Source organism: Neofelis nebulosa, chromosome 4 (genome assembly GCF_028018385.1).
Source record: "Neofelis nebulosa isolate mNeoNeb1 chromosome 4, mNeoNeb1.pri, whole genome shotgun sequence".
Classification (NCBI taxonomy): Eukaryota; Metazoa; Chordata; class Mammalia; order Carnivora; family Felidae; genus Neofelis; species Neofelis nebulosa.
This window is the reverse complement of record NC_080785.1, coordinates 108493793-108514237: the sequence shown is the minus strand read 5'-3', so window position 1 is coordinate 108514237 and position 20445 is coordinate 108493793. Positions and strand designations below refer to the sequence as shown.

At 56.2% G+C, this 20445-nt stretch overlaps 1 protein-coding gene across 9 annotated transcripts in view; it reads right to left on the bottom strand.

Moving 5' to 3' along the window:
* The window catches only part of CAMK2B (calcium/calmodulin dependent protein kinase II beta), an 82851-nt gene extending 62914 nt beyond the window's left edge, over positions 1-19937 (bottom strand). For 2 of the 9 annotated variants that reach the window (XM_058725676.1, XM_058725681.1), the window contains exon 1: positions 19587-19937. In XM_058725676.1, the coding sequence (XP_058581659.1) occupies positions 19587-19651 (65 nt within the window). In that variant the 5' untranslated portion in view covers positions 19652-19937. The remainder of the gene's footprint in view (positions 1-19586) is intronic. The other 7 variants (XM_058725674.1, XM_058725679.1, XM_058725675.1 and 4 more) reach the window with 6 other exon arrangements.
* Between the last annotated feature and the right edge of the window lie 508 nt (positions 19938-20445).

Below are 20445 nucleotides of genomic sequence, written 5' to 3'. Positions count from 1 at the left end.
TATTTTCTCACAGTTCTGGAGGCTGGAGGTCCAAGATCAAGGTCCAGCAGGGTTCGGTTTCTTACGTGAGCTCTGTTCTCTTGACTTGCAAGTGGCCACCATCTCACTGTGTGCTGACATGGCCTCTCTTCAGTAGGTGCACATGGAGAGAGAGCAAGTGAACTCTCTGGTGTCTCTTCTTATAAAGACACTAATTCTATTAGATCAGGGACCCACTCTTATGACCTCAAGTAACTTTAATTACCTCTGAAAGATTGAAATACAGTCACATTGGAGGTCAGGGCTTCAACTTATGAATTTGGAGGAGCAGGGCACAGTTTAGTGCTTTTGTAGAAAGCACCTACAAAAAAACCTGCAAATAACCTCAGACTTTTGGAGAGAAAGTAGATACTTTTCCTGTAAGATCGGGTACAAGGCAAAGATGTCCCTTTTTATCACTCCTTTTTAACATCATACTGGAAATCCTAGCTAATACAATAAGACAAGAAATGGAAATAAAATGTGTACAGACTGGGAAGAAAGAAATAAAACGGTCTTTTTTTTTTTTGCAGATGATATGATTGTCTATGGAAGAAGGCCCCCCAAATGGACAAGAAAAACCGTCCTGGAATTAACAATTATAGAAAAGTTGCAGGAAACAAGATTAATGTACAAAAGTTAATTGTTTCCCTACATACCAGCAGTGAGCAAGTAGAATTTGAGATTTAAAACACCATACCATTTACATTGCTACCAAAAAATATACTTGGGTATAAATGTAACAAAATATGTATAAGATCTATAGGAGAAAAATCAAAACTTTCATGAATGAAATCAAACCAAATGACAGGGATAACCAATGTCCATGGATAGGAAGACTCAATACCATCAGGATGTCAGTTCTTCCCAACTTGACCTACAGGTTCAATGTAATTCTTATCAAAATCCCAAAAAGAATCAAACCTGATACTAAAGTTTATAGGGAAACAAAAGACCCAGAGTGGCCAACAAAAGATCAGAGGAGAAGAACAAAGTCCGAGGCTGACACTACCTGACTTCAAGACTTGCTACGAGGTTGCAGGAATCAAGAGAGTGTGTTTTGGTGAAAGAATACATAATGCATCAACGGAATGGAATAGAGAGCCCAGAAATAGCGCACACAAATAGAGCTGATTCTTGACAAAGGAGGAAAGGCAAGTCAATGGAGAAAAGACCGTCTTTTCTTTTCTTTTTTTAATTTTTTTTAACGTTTATTTATTTTTGAGACAGAGAGAGCATGAATGGGGGAGGGTCAGAGAGAGGGAGACACAGAATCCGAAACAGGCTCCAGGCTCTGAGCTGTCAGCACAGAGCCCGACGCGGGGCTCGAACTCACGGACCGAGAGATCATGACCTGAGCTGACGTAGGACGTCCAGTCGACTGAGCCACCCAGGCGCCCCAAGACTGTCTTTTCAACAAAAGTTTCTTCTATAGTCTGAATGTTTGTGTTGCCCAAATTCACATGTTGAAATTTTAACTCCCAAGGTGATGGTACTAGGAGGTGGGGCCTTTGGGGGAGTGATTCGGTTATGAGGGTAGAGCCCCCATAAGTGGGACCAGTGTCTTAGAAAAGAGACCCCAGGGGCACCTGGGTGGCGCAGTCGGTTAAGCGTCCGACTTCAGCCAGGTCACGATCTCGTGGTCCATGAGTTCGAGCCCCGCGTCAGGCTCTGGGCTGATGGCTCAGAGCCTGGAGCCTGTTTCCGATTCTGTGTCTCCCTCTCTCTCTGCCCCTCCCCCGTTCATGCTCTGTCTCTCTCTGTACCAAAAATAAATAAAAAACGTTGAAAAAAAAATTAAAAAAAAAAAAAAAAAAGAAAACAGACCCCAGAGAGACCTCTCCACACCTTCCACAGGTGAGAACACGGGGAGGGCACCTGTGTAGGAAGAAGGCTCTCAGTAGACACTAAATTTGCAAGCACCATGACCTCGGACTTCCAGCCCCCAGGACTGTAAGGAATAACTTTTCATAAGCCCCCAGGTCACAGCAGCTTGAACAGACTAAGGACTGGAACACACACACACAAATGAATCTAGAATAGACTTTACACTTTTCACAAATATTAACTCAAAATGGATCATAGACCTAGATGTAAAAGGCAAAATGACAAAAGTCCTAGAATATATCATAGGAGAAAATCTAGGTGACCTTGGGTTGTCAATGACTTTCTCAGATACGTCACCAAAAGCATTTCCAAGAAAGAAACAACCGACCAAACAGGGTTGGTTAAGATCAGAGCCTCCTGCCCTATGGAAGTGAGGGAGATATCAGATGGGCCAGAGACGAGAGGAGGAAACACATCGGGTGCAGACTTCTATTCCAAATACACAAGGGATTCTCTTCTTTCTTTTTACTGTTTGTTTATTTTTGAGAGAAACAGAGAAAGAAAGAACATGAGAGGTGGAGAGGCAGAGAGAGGGAGACAGAATCTGAAGCAAGCTCCAGGCTCCACGCTGTCAGCACAGAGCCCAAACCCATGAACCGTGAGCTCATGACCTGAGCCGAAGTCAGCCGCTTAACCGACTGAGCCCCCCAGGCGCCCCCCAGGGAATTTTTTTAAGTTTCTTTCTTCCTTCCTTCCTTTCCTTCCCTTCCTTCCCTTCCTTCCTTTTCTTCCTTCCTCCCTTCCTTCCTTCCTTCCTTCCTTTCCTTTCTTCCCTTCTTTCTTTTCCTTCCCTTCCTTCCTTCCTTCCTTTCGTAATCTCTACACCCAACATAGGGCTTGAACTCACAACCCCAAGATCAAGAGCCGCGTGCTTTTTTGACTGAGCCAGCTGGCTGCCACGAAAAATATGCAAAGAATTCTTAACATGGAACAATAAGCAAACAAACAATCCAATTGAAAAGTAGGCCAAAGGCAGGGGCAGACACCTTGTCAAAGAAGACAGAAGACAGAAGTCAGCATGTGGACAGATGCCCCACAAACACGTATCGTCAGGGAAACGCAAATTAAAACGACAACAAGATTGCACTTCATGCGGATCAGATAGCCCGAGATCCAGGACCCCGACGACGACACCCAATGCTGGATGCCAACCAGCAGGAACCTCACATGCTGCTGGCAGGCACACGGCCTGGTGCTGGCACCTGGGGGACAGTTTGATGGTTCCTCACAAACTAAACGCACTCTTACCACGGGACCCAGCCCTTGAGCTGCTTGGTATTTTCCCGAAGGACTGAATGCTACGTCCACACAAAGACCTGCCTGTAGATGTTTACAGCACCCTTATTCACAGCAGAACGTGCAAGCAACCAGGACGGCCTTCAGCAGGTGGACACGATGCACTGTGGTCCCTCCAGACAGGAACGCTATCCAGCACTGACAAGAAATGAGCTTATGAGCCATGGAGACCTGGAGGAACCTGAAATGCGTATCGGGGAGTGAAAGAAGGCTCCACGTGCAAGCCTCCATACCGTGTGATTCACCAAGAAGGCATTCCGGAAAAGGCAAAGTTATACAAACGGTAAAATAATCAGTGGTCACCCGGGACTCGGGGGGCTCGGGGAGAGCAGAGGGCCTGACGTGCAGTCACGACACTGTGGAACTGTACTGTGACCCCACCCCTGCGCCATCCTGTACACCTGCACAGAAGCAAACTCCCCAGAAGCCGCAGACGGTAGTAGTGACGTAGCGACACTGGTCACCACCTGTAACAAGGAACGTGACCTGGGGCCACAGAGGAGGTGGGGTAGGGGGCCCACCTCCCATCCACGTTTCCTGTAAACCTAAAACTGCTGTAAAAAGTACAGTCCTGGGGCGCCTGGGTGGCTTGGTCAGTTAAGTGTCCGACTTTGGCTCAGGTCATGATCTCGGGGTTCATGGGTTTGAGCTCTGTGTCAGGCTCCGTGCTGACAGCTCAGAGCCTGGAGCCTGCTTTGAATTCTGTGTCTCCCTCTCTCTCTCTGCCCTTCCCCTGCTCACACTCTGTCTCTCTGTGTGTCTCTCTGTCTCTCTCTCAAAACTAAATAAACATTAAAAAAATATTTTAAAAAGTACAGTCCACTGATTTTTTAAGGAGAAAGAGAAAACAAACTATCTTTATGACACGGGGTCAGGGAGGGATTCTCCAACCACATGCAGAAAAGCTTATGCCACTGACCAATTAGCCTCATGTTGGAGCCTCAAAACCCCAGCCTGGCCAGGGACCCCCACAACACGAGGAGGCAGGGTGCTATGCAGGTGTCACAGACTCCCTGGTGCAGGCAGCACCCTGGGCCCCCCCACATGTGCACTGCCCTACACAGTTCTGGGCTCCCAGGACCCTGCACTGGGTGGGGCTGGCTGGGGATGCAGAATGCATTGCTTAGGTCACGGCACCGAGAGGCAGGGGCCAGCGCAGACCCCCACCCGTCCTGCACACCCACCTCTCAGGTGCCCTTTGCAGGCTCAAGAAGGATGGGGGAGGAGGTGGGCTTGGATGTGCTGGGGGATGGAGCCAGAGAAGCTGAGTCCTGGGACCACAGCCTAGTAGGGCAGCCCCGTGACCAGCACACACAGGAGGGGCCCTGAGCTGCCCAGGGTCTCTTGGGGTCTGGCTCACCCCAGCTGAATCTCTGGAACTTTACGAGATGGCTGAGGTCACACTGGTGTCTCTACATGCTGGCCGCACGGCAGGCGTATGAACACACAGGGATGGACCACACTGTCACCTGCCCCACCTGGCCCCAGTGAGCGCTTGCCAGCTTGCAGAGGGACCACAGGAGCGGCAGGGCCCCCTCCGCACACCCCAAGTGCCACCACCCGACCCCGTCGTGGACAGCCAAGAGCGGGGGCTGTGGCCTCTGTCCACCTGCGCGGAGCCTGGGGGCTGGCGGGGGCCCAGCCGGGAGAACCGTCGGTGTACCCGAAGCCCGAGTGGGACTCGAGTGAGGTAACACCAGCTCTCGTGTGACGGTGTCCATGCCTCCACGGGCTGCAGGGGCCGCCGGCCCCTTCCCTGTGCTGCCTGCCTCCGCCCTCGCTCACCATCCGTCGGACTGGAGCCGTTTTCTGCAGGAGCTGTTTCCGTTTGAGGGCAGCACCCCCTTGCCACACAGGGCTCTGTGTCCCCACCTGGGGAGCAGGGTCACACGCTTGGGAGACAAGTTTTGTTCTGTCCCTTAAAGTGAACTTGGACGCTTCAAGGACATGCCTGTGTCTCCCCTCCCTGCTCCCTGGACCCAAACTGCGGGACTCCAGCCACCCCGGAAGCTGGTCGTTGGCTGGAGCCACCCAGCAGTGACACTGGGACAGGACAGGAAAGCCCAGCCAGGCCTGGGGACACCCGCACCCCTCCCCACATCTGCTCTGTGAGGACCAGGGAGGGCGGGAGACTGCGGACAAGGGGGTCCTGCCTGTGTGCCGAGGGTGAGCCCAGCCGTCCTTGGGGAGCACCAGTGACCACTGGGCCTGAGAACTGCCTGCACACACTGGCTGCCGGACCCCCGCTCCCCAGTTGAGTGCAGCAGGTGCCGGGCAAACCCCTCATGGCCACGGTCTGAGGGCCGCTCGTTCTGAGTCACCGACACTGAGGACCACGGACGTTCCTGGAACCTACGCTCTTCCTGTTTCCCGCTGGGAGACGCCGACTCGGAGAGAGGGCCCTGGCCCGACAGGGACACGCACCCCACCCTTGCTCCCGCCACACACGTGCCCCAGACAAAGTCAGTGGCACCCCTGGGCCCCCACTTTCCCCGAGGCTCGAGCAGACGGCACAAGCCATTTCACCGACGACTGGAAACACTTACATGTTTTAAAGCAGGAACAGCACGGGAAGGAAGTAAATACCAAGTCACTCATGAAGCTCTCAGAACAGAGTGGCTGTGGAGGCGCGACCTGGCCTGGGTCTTGGCGGGGCTTACCTGGGGGACTGTGGGAGCTGCCCATGGCCTCTCCAAATGGGTTCTCAGGGGGTAGTTTGAGGCGGGGTGCGTGGGAGCCCCAAAAGGCCCTCCCCCTCAGAAGCCGGGTACAAAAGGAAAACTGCGGTGGGGTGTGTCTACCAGGCCCCCTGGCCAGGGTGCGTCCACCGTCTCTGCCCTCCACAGGCCCCGAGGGAGCAGGTGCAGGTGGCCACCCTGCCCGGGCAGGTTGCTTCCTCAGCCCAGGGGGTTCCCGGCACTGCCAGCCGCACCGCAGACACAGTTCTCCAGTGTCACCTCTGTGCCAGGCGCTGTCCCGCAGAAGCAGCCACCAGGCCCGGCCGAGGAAGGAGGGTCTCACCCAGGAGCCACTCAGTCCTCTCTGGAGCAGGAGGTTCAGACAAGGAGCTGCTCGTGCCTGCCTGGCTGCAGGCCTGGGGCCTGGGTCAGCCTGCCCACCTCTCAGAGGGCACTCCCAGCCCTGGCCCACCCTGGTTGTGCCCCCACCTCCCGCCTGCACGCCCAGGGGCTGCCCCAGAGCACGCCTGAGCTCAGCTCGGTGCACCCACACCTGCCCCCACTCCTCCCCAGACAGACGTCTGTGTCGATGCCCCATTAAGTGTGACCAAGGACAGATGCAAAAACCCACTTGGACAAAACAGGACGGCTAGATTCACACACAGCCACCGTGGTATCTCCCCACAAGACGGCACCTGGGACCTTCTTCTAGCCGGGGCTCCACAGAGCGACCTTCAAAGGCAGCTCTTCAAAGCCACAGCCACCCAGCGACCTAGCGCAGGCAGTTGGGGACAGGGACAGAACAGAGTCAGACCGGCAAGCCTGGTCTGCAGTTACTGCCGGGGCAGCTCGTAGAGCAGCCGTCGGAGGAGGGGCAGGAGGTCAGGGAGGCGGGGTCTCAGCTGCCTTGGGGCATGCACGGCCTGTCGTGCATCACACACACATCAGCATACGTCACACACCACACACGCTTCCCACATGCTTCCTACACGCTTTTCACACACACATCACATGTACACCATATGCACAGCATCCATCACACGTACATCACACGTACATGCACCATATACACATCATACCCCTACACACACACATCACATGTACATCCAGACAGCAGAGCACCGTCAGCCTTGACAGGGGAGGAAGCCGTGTGCTCCTTGTGTGGAGGAAGCACACAAGGGGTGAAGGTAATGTGGAGAGAGAGTGTGTGTGTGTGCACAAATGTGTGAGCATCGTCAGCCTTGACAGGAAAGGACGCTCTGACACTGGAGAATTTGACGCCGAGTGGAAGGAGCCAGACACAGAAGGACACGCGCTGGAGGGGTCCACTTCCGTGGGGTCCGGAGAGGGGTCCAGTCCACAGAGACAGAGAGGACACGGGGTTGGTGTCTAATGGGGACAGAGCCTCCGTGTGGATGGAAAAGGTCCAGGCATGGACGGTGGTGGTGGCCGCACACAGCATGAATGTGCTCACTGCCACTGGAGCACAAAGGTGGTGAGGTGGGGGCCCTGTGTCGCATGCACGTCCCCACGCACCTGGCGGGAACGCGGCTGAATCTCTGGGAAATCATTAAGAACAGAGAGAACCTGGTGCTCGTAATGCTCTCATCAACACCAGGTTTTGAAGAAGGGTCTGTGCAGTAACCTGGGCCTCTGCACACAAACATCTGGAGACAGAGCTCCACGAGGGTCCAGGGTGGTGGACCCCTCCCTGGGAGAGCACACCCCGTTTGCCCCTCCTTGGTGTGGGCAGATGAGGGGCCAGTCACGCTGGAGCGGGGCATTCCGGAGGCCCCCTCCTTGGTGCTAAGCTGTCCCCCCACAGCCCCCGCGGAAATGCTGGGGTCACCAGAGGCCTCCGGAGGGCACGTGGGGGACCCCGGGGAGGGCCCGGCCTGGGACGAGTGGCCACGTGGCTGGCTCCCCTCAGTCTGCTGCCACAACCAGGGGTCTGACATGACCCTTCCACACCCTGCCCTCCCCACCCAGAAATGTCCCCCTCTCACCCCTGTGGAGCCCTGCACCCCCTTCACTGTGCAAAGCCTGGGCTCGGCCCTGTCCCTGCTCTGGGCCCAGGACCCCTGGAGGCAGAGCCTGGAGCTGGGCAGGGGGCCTCGTGCAGACCTCACCCCCGTGGGGACTGAGGCTGAAGGCCCCCTGTGCCCCGAGATGGAACAGCACAGAAGATGCAGACGTCCTGCTGCTCAGCACAGAGGCAGGAGCCCTGTGGCCAGCCCTCCACACTCCCTGCTCCCTTCTGAGGGGTGTTGAGGACCAGGGGTGGGATGCAGAAGGCGGGGGGCCCTTCCAGGGCAGGGCTGGAGGGGGAAGAGAGGAAGAATCTGGGCCCCGGGGCCCCAAGCCGATCAGCCACACCGGCAAGAGCCTGGCCTCTAAGGGAGGTGCAGGAGAGGCCCCGCTGGGTGGGAAAGAGGTGAGCACGGACAGGGCACCCCTCATGACACCTGCACTCTGTCAGGGCACCCCAGCCGAGGCCCTGCTCCTGGAGGGCTGGGGGTTCCTGGACCCTCCGTGTCCAGGCAGGCAGGGGTCACACCCATCCCAGAGGTGCCTGCGGGGACGGGGAGGACGGGGGGGGGGGGGCGGGGGGAGAAGGGAGGAAGGCGGGGCGCAGAGGGAGAGGAGCGGGGTGGGGGGGAGGAGCAGGAGGGGAAAAGGCAGAGAGAAAGGAGAGAACCCACTGAGGACTGACCCAGGCGGCAGATGTTCAGGAATAATAGGACCTGGGGGCTCAGCTCCCCGCCGTCTGGCTCCAGCCCTCCCGTCACCACCAACCCTGCTGACAGCCTGTCCCCCTCTGCCGCCCACGCCTGTCAGCCTCCCTGCTACCAAGGGAGCCTTCCAGAACCAGGCGCGTGGGCCTTGTCCCCCATCATGCTGCCACTGTCTGCTGAACCCGCCATGGACCAGCGCCAGCTGGGCTCCGTCTCAGAGACAGAGGAAGAGGCGGGTCTCGCGTTCTGGCCTCTGCCCCTCCCAGCCTCCACCCGGGGCCTCCACCCTCTGCTGCCTCCACAGGCACCCTGGCGGGGGAGGGGGGGGGTGGAGCGAGCGGGCGGGCCACGGCCCTGCCTCTGGCATCACAGCGACAGTGCCAGGGAGCCGCCAGCCAAAGCCACTCTCACTGCTAATCTTACTTCTCAGCGATTCGAGTGTTGAGAGCCAGATGCTAGACTTCTTTTCTTTTTCTACATCGGTTTTATTTATTTTTAAACATCTTTATTGAGATATAATTCATGTACCAAACAATTCACCCACTTAAAGTGTGTAATTCAATGGCTGTTACTATATTCACAGAGGCGTCCGTCCGTCACCGCAGTCTATAGGTTACAACAGCGTCAGCGGCCGCTCCCCCCACCCCCACCCCCAGGCCCGGGCTCTGCCCTCTGTGCCCACAGAGCTGCCAGCTCTGGAAGCTTCAGGTAAAGGGGCGTGCGTTCTCAGCATTCGCCCAGGTAGGACCATGTGTCAGCGGTTATGAGAACTCTTCTGTTTTTACTTCTGAATGACATCCCAGCGTGTGGATATGACACATGTTCCTTACACATTCTGAGGGACATCTGGGCTGCTCCCACATTTTGGCTCTTAGGGACACTGCTGCTGTGAGCAAGTTTCCGTGCGGACCTGCACTTCCCTGGCTCTTGGGCACATTTCCGGGAATGGGACATTTTGAGGACCTGTTTTCCATAGTAACTGCACTATTTTACATTCCCACCGGCCGTGAATGAGGGTCCTGACCCCACATCCTGGCTGGTGCATGTTCTTACCTGCCTCTGTGGGCCTAGCCATCCCAGGGGAGCGAGGTGGTACCACCGTGTTTCCCAAATGACTATCTTTGCGTGCATTTCTTTGGAGAAATGTCTACTCAGGTCCTTCCCCACTTTTTGACTGGTTTGTCTGTCTGCCTTCTTACTGCTTGGTAGTGTGTTCCTGGACTATGCTACATACGAACTCATCATCTGATGAGTGATTCACAAACACCTTCTCCCATTCCGTCCTGTCCCTTTCCTGACAGGGTCCTCTGAAGCACAAAACGTTCTCATGCTGATTAACAATTACCTATTTTTCTTACATTGCTTGTGCTTTAAGCATCATATCTAAGAAACCATTCCCAAACTCCAGGTCACGAAGATTTACTCCTGTGTTTTCTTCCAAGAATTTTATGGGTTTGGCTCCTATGATTAGGTCTATGATCCATTTTGAGATGATGGTGCCACAGTTTTAGGTAGGGCTCCACCTTCACATTTTTTTGCACGTGGATACCCAACTGTCCGTTTGCTGGACAGTTTCCCCACTGAAACGTCTTGTTGCCCTTGTCAAAATCTAATGACCACAGATCCGTAAGTTTATCCCAGAATCTGAGTCCTATTCCACGGATCTATGTGTTTGTCCTTATGCCAGTACCCACACCGTCTTGGTCGCCGTGGCTGTATAATTAGGAGTTTTTTAGGTAATCTCTACCCCCAATGTGAGGCTCAAACTCATATCCTCGAGACCAAGGGCCACTCACTGCACCAACTGAGCCAGCCAGGTGCCTCTAGTTCTAAAATCAGAAAGTGTGAGTCCTCCCATATCATTCTTCCTGTTCAAGATTGTTCTGGCTCTTTCTGGGTCTCTCCTTGCATTTTTCTATGAATTTTAGGAGGATTAGCTTGTCGATTTTTTTTTAAGGCAGCTGGAGGGCGCCTGGGGGGTTCAGTCAGTTAAGCATCAGACTCTTGATCTCAGCTCAGGTCATGATCTCACAGTTCATGGGATTGAGACCCACATGTCAAGCTCTGCGCTGAGTGTGGAGCCTGCTTAAGATTCTCTCTCTCCCTCTCTCTGCCCCTCTCCTGCATGCTCTCTCTATCCTCCTCTCTCTCTCAAAATAAATAAACTTTAATAAATAAATACATAAGTAAAGGCAGCGGGAACCGGGACAGGTGTCATAGGGAATCTGTCAGTCAACTTGCAGCATCCCACCACCTTATCAATATTCAGTCTTGTAGTTCACGAACATGAGATGTCTTTCCATTTAGTGGGTCTTCTCGAATTTCTTCAAACAGTGGTTGTGATTTTCAGCGTCCAAGTTCCTGCACTCCTTTTATCGATTTCTCACGTATTTTGTCTTTTTATATAATATCGTGAAGGGAATTTTCCCAACTCCTAATTTTATTTTGAGACCAAACACTGCTAGTGTAATAAAATATGGATTTTGTATCTTGATCTTGCAACTTTGCTGAACGCAAAGGGACTCTCCCAGGACTTCCTTGGGCAATTCTGTACGCACAAGATCACGTCATCTGCAAACAAAGATATGTTTACCTATTCCTTTCCAATGTGGGTGCATTTTATTTCTTTTTCTTGCCTAACTCTCCTGGCTAGAACCTCCTATAGCGTGTTTAATAGAGGTGGAGAGAGCAGACATCCTTGTCTTGCTCCTGACCTGAGCTTGACCTTGGGACAAAGCACTCAGTCTTTTGCCATTAAATATGACAGCTGTGGGATTTTCGTAGATGCCCTTTATCAAGTTGAGGACATTCCCATCTATTCCTAGTTTGTGGACTGTTTTTAACAGGAAAGAATATTAGATTTTGTTGGATACTTCTCTGTATCTACTGAGATGGTCATATAATTTCTTTGTTTATTCTATTAATATGGTGTATTGTGACCGAATTTTGCATGTTGAACCAACCTTCCATCATCCAGGAATAAACTTTCCTCATTCATAAGGCATAACCTTCGTCTATGCTGCTGAATTCATTTTGCCAGTCTTTGGTCAAGGATGTTGGATCTATATCCACACTGGTCCATGGTTCTCTTTCTTGTGGGGTCTTTGTCTGGTTTTGGTATCAGAGTATTACAGGCTTCATAGAATGAGTTGGAAAGAATTCCCTCCTCTTCTGTTTTTTGAATGAATTTGTAAAGGACTGCTATTAGTTCTTCTTTAAATGTCTAACAGAATGTCTTCATGGGACATTTCAGAATTTCTCACCTATTAATGAGTCTTTGTCATTTTCAGTTGAGTCAATTTCAGTTGCTGTGTCTAAGAATCTGTCCATTCCACCTAGGTTATACAACCTGGCACCCAATTGTTCATGGACTTCCTAGCATCTTTTTATTTCTGTAGGGTCCATTGTATTGTCCCCTTTTCCATTCCTGATTTTATTTATTTATTATACTTTAAAACATTTATTTTTAAAAATTTTTTTAAATGTTTATTTTTGAGAGAGAGAGAGAGAGAGAGGGAGGGAGATAGAGAGTGAGTGGGGAGGGGCAGAGAGAGAGAGGGGAGAGAGAGAATCTGAAGCAGGCTCTGAGCTGTTGGCACAGAGCCCAACTCAGGGCTCAAACCCACGAACCGTGAGATCGTGACCTGAGCTGAAGTGGGACGCTTAACCAACTGAGCCACCCAGGCATCCCTCATTCCTGATTTTAGCAATGAGTCTCCTCTCCTGACTGGCGCTCCTGAGTCTCTGTAATTACCCCCAGGGCACATGTACTGGTCACCTTCCACCCTGTCACGTCATGTGTCTGTAACCTGCCTCCCCCACCAACAGCTCCACAGCAACAAGCGCCGTCTGCTCACTATTGCCGCCCCAGCGCCAAGTGAGCACCTGGTGAACAGGCACGTGTGCGGGCACACTTCCTGAATGAATGAGTCAGAGGAAGGGCAACAGAAACCAGGAGAACTACAAGATAAGTAAGTGAATGAGCTTGAAGCTCTAGACCAGTACTGCTCTCATGGCGGTCTCTGCCTACGAGAACCCGTAAGAACCCAAGACGTGAATGGCCCAAACTGAGGCATGCTGTAATGTAAAGTCCACGACAGATTGCAAATGCGTAATATTTCTAAAAATGTAAGATACTTCACAATAACGCCTGAATTGATTATATGTTGAAGTAATGCTTTGGACACACTGAATTAAACGCATCTATCGTTAAACTTCCTTGCACCTGTTTAAGTACTCAGGGACATTTTTAATTACACACATGACTTATACCTGTGGCTCCAATAGTTTGTTTCTTCTAGAGAGTGCTGCTCTAGACAGACAGGACCAGGAGTAACATGGCTGAGTGTACAGAGAACAGAAGGCCAACTCCACACCCACAGTCATAGAGCCAAGGGAGGGAGGAGGGGCCTGGGCCCGGCCTCGGGTCTGTGTCTGTGCTGCCCACCCGACGGCACTGGGACCTTGTCCCCCTCGTGTCTGCGTCAGCTGGGCTGGGGTGTGGCCCCCAACATGCAGCCGAGCCGGGAACCACCGCTCTGGTCTCTCTTCAGCAGGTGCACCCTTAACTAGACCAGCGCTCTTTCCCCAGAAAGCGCTGGCCAGATGGCCTGGCTCAAACCAGCGACGCTGAGGACCAGACTGCACCTCAACACACAAGAACAAGAGCCACACGAAGAACTTTATCAAGACGTGGAAAGAACACAGCAAAGCTGTGGCGTCAGCTCCATGGCAAGCACCTCAGAGACGCCTGCCCTGCGGCCGCACCTCGCCACGTAACGAGACAGGCGGCCACTCGAGCCAGGTGTCTGCGCGTCGCTGAGGCCAGCGGCCCCTCCTGCCTCCACTCACCTGGGAAGGAGCCGCAGCCTTCGAGGCTGTTCCTCTGGGCGCCTACTGTGCGCCGGGCACGGCTCTCGGTCCTGGAATATGGTCCCGGGTGACACAGAGGCAGGGGTGCCCCTCAGCTTCTCTCTGGACACAGGCACCAGCCTGGACGGGCTGGACCCCGGGGAGGGCGTTACGTCGTAAGACATGGGCCCTTCCAGGAGGACAGTAACGCTGGCGCCTCCTTCCGCCGTCCACGCCCCCGTATGACCACGTGGTTACGTTTCCTCCACAAAATTCTCTTCCATCTTCGCCCAGCTATTGCCAATCTGTTCCAGAATTCAACAAAAGCCTGTATCTGCCTTCACAAAGAACCTGAGCCTTAGTTACATCAGGACCCTCATGTCCACGCAGAAAGAATCATGTCCAGGAGCCGCAGCCACTGACCAGGCCAGCAAGCCTCCAAACTAGGAGGCAAAAGGCCCCGGGGTTTGGCAGCGAGTAATGCCACTCTGACATGTTTTTATTTTAAGTAGATTCAGATTTTTATAGGAATAAAATATACATTTCTATGTAATATGCCAATATGATAATTTTCGGAAAACCAAGTTGATACATAATGTATTTTTATGTTTCGACACTAACAAAGTGACACGCAGCTGTGAAAGATGCTTTAAAAATCAGATTCCATTTTTGTGGGAGAGAAAGAGGGAATTCAGTTTTGTGAACATGTATTTGAAATCTCCAGAAAGGCCACATCTCTTGCCTTGAGCCCGGGAGGTGGCCTTGGAGAGCAGAGAGGGGCACGGGACGTGTCCAAGGAGCAGACAGCCTGCTCATGTCACCTCCGCCTGGACTGTCCTGTTTGGCACCTGTTAAATCCCGGGGGGACAACACGGACTCTCAGGGAACAGGGCCTTTTTAGGCAGAAGAAGACATATGTGTCTCTCCCGTAGGCGCTTGGGCGATTCCTCAAGTAACAAGAGGAGAGGAATCTGTTCTTGGGTTCTTTTTGAAGAGTAGGTGACCCTCGTTCTGATTCATGCACAATGACCGTGCCCTCCCCCCCACCCTGCTAAGCTTGGGAGCCCCAATTTCAAACACAGGGCCCTCTCATCCCTCCGTCATGCCCGTCAGGAAACCGCACCCTCCATGTTCAGGGCACTGCCAGCCCCGAGCTGGAGGGAAACAGTGACTCGGGTCAGCATAAGGTGTGAGGGGCAAACAGAATGCAGAATCACATCTACGGTGATGCCATCTGTGTTTTTAAAATAAGATATACGTGCGACACGTGTATGCGTACACACATGTAGACACGTGCACAGCCCAGGCTCCTGGGGGCACGGAGGAAAGCGGGGGTAAAAGAGTCACTTCTCTTGCACACACTCATGTATTTATTCTCTTCGTAAGACGATACTGCCTTTGCAGTTTGTTTAAGAAAATAAAATTTCAAGCCCTGCTGGTCCCAAACGGGGGCAGAGTATCGGGTGCTGTGGGACCAAAGGAAACAGTGGCTTTTCATAAAGGAGCCAGGGGGCACTGCTTGTGCTGGAAGAACAGCCTGCTGAGGACGGGCAGCATCCTGAAAAGCCGAGGGTCAGAGTAGACCACAAGCGGCTCTGAGTCAGCCGGTGGAAAGAACCGAGCAGGGTCACGAGCTTCCACGGGGAGCAGAAGGTGGCCCACCGCCCGGATCCCCACCCGGGCCCTTGCGGCCTCCGCCCGCCTCGGCTGTGACGGGGAAAGGTCGCCGCACCCACCCCTCGCACGGAGCTGGCTGATGTCACAGCACCACTTCGCCACTGGGCCTGTCACCAGGAGAGAAAGTGCAGGTAGCAAGCGCGGTGTATTCTTAGCTCCCAGCAAAGTAGGTTATGGTATAAAAATACCGTTCAATAGTAACCAAACGAGCGTCACCTTCATGTGCGTCTTGCAGCAACCTCAGCGTGTGTGACTTCTTTCCTAAACACCCTCCACTAAGGGTGAGACTCCAGCTCCGGGCCCAGTTCACTCACCCCTCCCTCAAACGTGCAGTGGCTAGGCCTGGCACTGAAGGGGCCTGGGGCCCAACTGTAGCCTGAGGGTGTGGGGGGTGCTGCCCATGTGTGGGGGTCTGGGCTGGGCAGCAGGGGAGGAGGCTCATGAGCAAAGGCACTGAGGCTGGAAACGCTCACCGGAGGGCGTGAGAGAGCAGACATGTCGTTCCTCCTCCAGGGAGCCCACCCGGCTTCAGAGCTCAGGAGACTCAGCCATCCGTTTGCTCTGAACGTCCTGTCTATCCACGAACCTGCTAGCGGGTCACTTGCTGGTTGAGAGTGTGCAGAGGAAGGCCTGCTGGTGGGGGGCAGGGGAGTGCACACCCCAGGACAGGGGCTGCTCTCTACTGCATGGGGTCAAGGACACACCAAGGTTGGCTCTGGGCCTAGCAAAGTTCAGAGGGTGCTGGGAGGAGTGGGGAACCCTGGCCTGGAGACCGGGCCTTCCTCACCGCTGGGACCAGCCGCCCATCCTCCCTGAGCCGTGTTTCTGTGTCTGTAAAATGGGGCGGGAGGGCAGCTTCCCACTCAACTCGAATCGGGGACATGCACTTGGGAGGTGGCTACAAAGGGGCCGCCCTACCCCACCAGGTAGTGGCCACCCTACCCCTCCAGGGTCTGGAGCGTCCAGACCCTGAAACCAAAACCTCATGGCAGCTACTTCTACTTTTTCTGGAGAGATCGCCTGTATTTTAAAGAAGGTGACCCCCCCGCAAAGTGGCAGATTTGGGAGCCCGAATGCAAAACACCTCTTCCTACCCAACCACCCGTCAAACAGCTAAGATCTGCCAGTGACAAGCGACAGCATGCCAGGAGGGGCTAGACGCACAGGGGGATATAGAGAGTATGGTCGGGACAGATCCTACAGAAGCCCTCCCACCAGCAAACTTGCCGCGGGACTGGACAGAGAGGCCACCGGGAGCCACGCAGGCCTCCGTGCAGAGGGCAGTGGTTATGACATGCCTCCTGCCAGCAGCCATGGCCGGTCAACGCATCAGTGCGACAGGTGCCAGCAGGCCCAAGAGGAGTGAAAACACGTGTCAGAACTGTTGCAGTTGAGTTAAAACACACCAGACAATACTATGCGTTAGTCGTGGGCCTTATACCTGAGTGTAAAGGAGTGAGAAAGTTGGGAAGGATAAAATCCAGATACGTGACTGTGGTTGGAGAACAAATCCCACTTCGTTTGTTTTCTACCTTTATTGAGACGTAATCAACACACAACCTCGAGTGAGTATACGGATCTGGTGCCCGAGTGTGTATCAGGGCGTGACCCCTGCGTTAGGCTAACACAGCCGTCACCTCACGCGGTTACCGTGTGTAGATTTTCGAAGATCTCCCGTCACACCAGTGACCTGGTGGTTACCTAGAATTGCCGTGCCTTTCCGTGAGATCTGCAGAACTCACTCGCGGTTACGGAACATGTACTTGTCATGTTTTCGATTCTCGGTGGAAGACGCACAGGCGCTCGCTTTATTACTCCTGGAATTTTTCTCAATTTTTAAAATCTACACAACATAATAAAACTAACACTGCATTGCTGCCAAGGGCTTGGAGACCCTGCTGTGTGCCTGCCTGGGGCCCCCGGCTCAAGGGGGCTCTTAACCCAGGACTCAGGAGCCCTGGCCCAGTGTGGCCACCCTGCCCAGCAAGGCAGGTCAGAGCCCCAGAAAACAGCTTGTCTTGGTCCTCAGATCCCCAGGCCCCCAGGGAAGGATCCTGAGCACAGCCGGGGAGAAGGGCAGACAGGGAAGGGGCTGGAGCAGGGAGGGGAGCGGCGGTGGCCACGTCACCCGGGCAGCTGTGGGCCTGTGGCCCGGTCCTTCCCGGGCAGAGAGCTCAGCGTCGTCCAGTGCCAGGGGCTGCGGCTTTAAATAAACTTGGATGCATCCACCTGAGGCCGGGAAGCAGCACCAACTGTGCCCTGGGTAGGCGCTGTCAACAACCGGCCAACATGGCCGCCTGGACCCCAGCCCCCCTGCCCCCTGCAGCCACCCCTGTACCTGCTTGGCCTCCCTTACCCAGGATGCCCCAGCAGGGCTGTGACAGGCCCTCACCAGGCCCGGTGCCTAAGGCGCTCCATGAAGGAATGCTGGGCCAGACTGAAACCCTCCCGGACCCAGAGGGTCGGCCCAAGGTCCTGGGGTACATTCCCTTCTCCTCCCAAGCACCTGCCCCCCGCCCCACAACTGGGGTGCTTCACCCACTCACTCTCCAGCCCCTTGGCTGCACACCACGGCAGCCACGTGGCTCCTTTCTGGAAGCTGCTCCAGGTGGGGTGGGGGGGCTGACCTCCACTGTGAGGTCCCCTCTTGGCCCCTGCCCAGGGCAGCCCAGAGACCTCCATTCCCCGTGTGGACGTGGGCAGCAGTGCCCAGGATAATCCGTGGCTGCCGGAACTGCAAGCCTGGAGTTGGGGGGGGGGGCAACCTCCACAATGCCGGACCCTCAGAAGCCACAGAAAAGTGTAGGGGTAGGCAGAGCCAGCTTTGGTTTGAGGAGAGGGGCCCAGGGGCACTTGGTTCAGGGTCCATGTGCTCTAGGGCCAGCACAGAAACAACGAGAAAGTCCCCCAGAAAAGACAGCTTCCTCCCACTGCCCCCCTCTTCCTGGGAAAACAAGCCCTCTGAAGACCCCCTAGCTTGCTGCCTCGGCCCAGCTTCTTCCAGGCCCGTGTTCAGGGCCTCAGGACTGCACACAGTGGGTGTGCTGGACCCTCCCTGGCCCTCTGCCTCTGCTCCGCTCTCCAGGTCCACCAGCCCCAGGGGCCAGGCACCCAAACAGCACCCACAGGACAGAAAGGAGTTTCTGGGCCTTCAGGGCATGGCCTTGCCCCCCAGGGCCAGGCCAGGAGTTTCTTGGCCTGGGGTTTCCTCCACCCAGCTGACCAGCCCTCAGGCCTGACCTGCAACCTCCCCTACATGCAGGGAGCACCGGGTAATCAGCACAGCCCCACTCTCTTCCCAGATCAGCACCCACAATCATCAACCATCGACACCCCTCACCAACACAAGCACCATCAGGAACCCTTTTCAGAGAAGGATCTGCCTTTGGATGTGTAAGAGGAAACCTCGCCAGCGCCCCCACCACGCGGGAGGGCGGGAGAACGACGGAGGAAGATGGGGCTCTGGCCGGCGCGCGGGGCTGGAGCCTAGGGATTCAGGAGTTCCGGAGCCGGCCCAGGGAGGCCGGCTGCAGCCACCCTGATTCACCCCGGGCGGAGAGCAGCCCCTGGGGCACCCCACCTAGAGTCCAGGGACACCCCACCTAGAGTCCAGGGGCCACCTGTTCCCCAGGGGTGAGGCCCCACCTGAACCGAGCCTTCGAAGCCCCTGCCCATTTTACCCACCCTCACCCCCGCACGCGTGTCAATAAGTCTCCAAAATACACCCTCCGCCTACTTCGATGACCCTGAAATCAGGGGGCCTGTCAGGCTCCCCACCGCACCCCCTCATCTCCACCCCAGGGATCCGCCAAGCTCCCCAACCTCAGCCCCTCGGCTCCCCTGCCTCCTCCTTCCAGAAGAATCTGGGGGAAAATCCTCCAGAGCCGCGACTCCACGGGGGCCCCACGGCAGAGGCCGTTCCCACGCGGCCCGGAGCGCAGCGGGCACCCCCCGCGCGCATGGAGCCACGCGGAGGAGCAGACGCCGAGCCGGTCTCGCCGCCCCCGCGCCCGGCCGCCGGGTGGGGGGTGGGGACAGCGCGGCCCGCGTCGGGAGCGACCCTCAGGCCAGGGCCGCCGGCTCCAGGCCCCGCGGCCGCCCCCGCGCGCCGCTCCTCTCTGACCTCCTGCCGCCAAATGCGTCACGTCTGCCCGGCGCTCCGGGGACACCTGCTGCCGCCCCCGCGGCGCCGAGCCCCGCGCCCCGAGCGCCGGCCTCCGGCCGGGCGGCCGCGCCGAACAGGGCCCCGCGGAGCTGAGCGCGCCGAGGTCCGGCAGCCTGGCCCGGGGCCCGGGGGGTCGGGGCCGCGCGGGGCCGAGCGCCTCGGGCCCCTAGCCGGGAGGAGCCGGGGGCGCGCGGGGCCGCAGTGCGCCCCGAGCCGGCGGCGCGGAGGGTCCGGAGGTCCGGGGATCCCTGCCCGGCCCCCGCGCGCCGCGGCTCTTACTTGCCAATATCCTCGTAGAGCTGGTACTCGTCGGTGAAGCGGGTACAGGTCACCGTAGTGGCCATGGCGGCGACAGACGGGCTCGGCGTGCGCTGTGCTGCGCTCGGGCGGCGGCGACTCCGGCTCCCGCTCGCGGGCACGGCGGCGACTCGGGCGCGGGCGCGGGCGACACCTCGGCTCGCGGCGCCGGGCGGGGGCCGGGCTGGGCTGCGCCGGGCGGCGAGCGCACGCGAGATCTGCGCGCTCCGTCCCCGCCAGGAGCGCGCCGCACACCTACGCGCGGGGAGCGCGGGCGCGGCTGTCACCGCCGCCGCCGCCGCCGCGCCCGCCGCCCCTGCACGCGCCCTGCACGCGTCCTGCACCCGCACGGCTCCCGCGCCCTGAACACGCACCCGCACCGCTCCCCTGCACCCGCACCACTCCCCTGCACCCGCACCCGCACCGCTCCCCGAACCCGCATGGCTCCCCTGCACCCGCACCCGCACCACTCCCCTGAACCCGCATGGCTCTCGCACAGCTCTCCTGCACCTGCACCCACATCGCTCCCCTGCACATGCACCCGCACCACTCCCCTGCATCCGCACCGCTCCCCAGCACATGCACCCGCACCACTCCCCTGCACCTGCACCACTCCCCTGCAGCCGCACCCACGCCCTCGCCCTGCACATGCTGGGCCCGCACCCAAGTCCATGCACGCGCACACACAGGCATCACAGGCCACCCAAGCCAATTTCTCTGTTCCCTGCGGAGATCCCCCCTTGAACACACACAGGAGACTGCACACAATGGACCCTGTCCTCTCTCTCCCCCGAGTGCCCACCTCACCCCGGACCGCCAGAGGGAATTCAGACGCACCTGG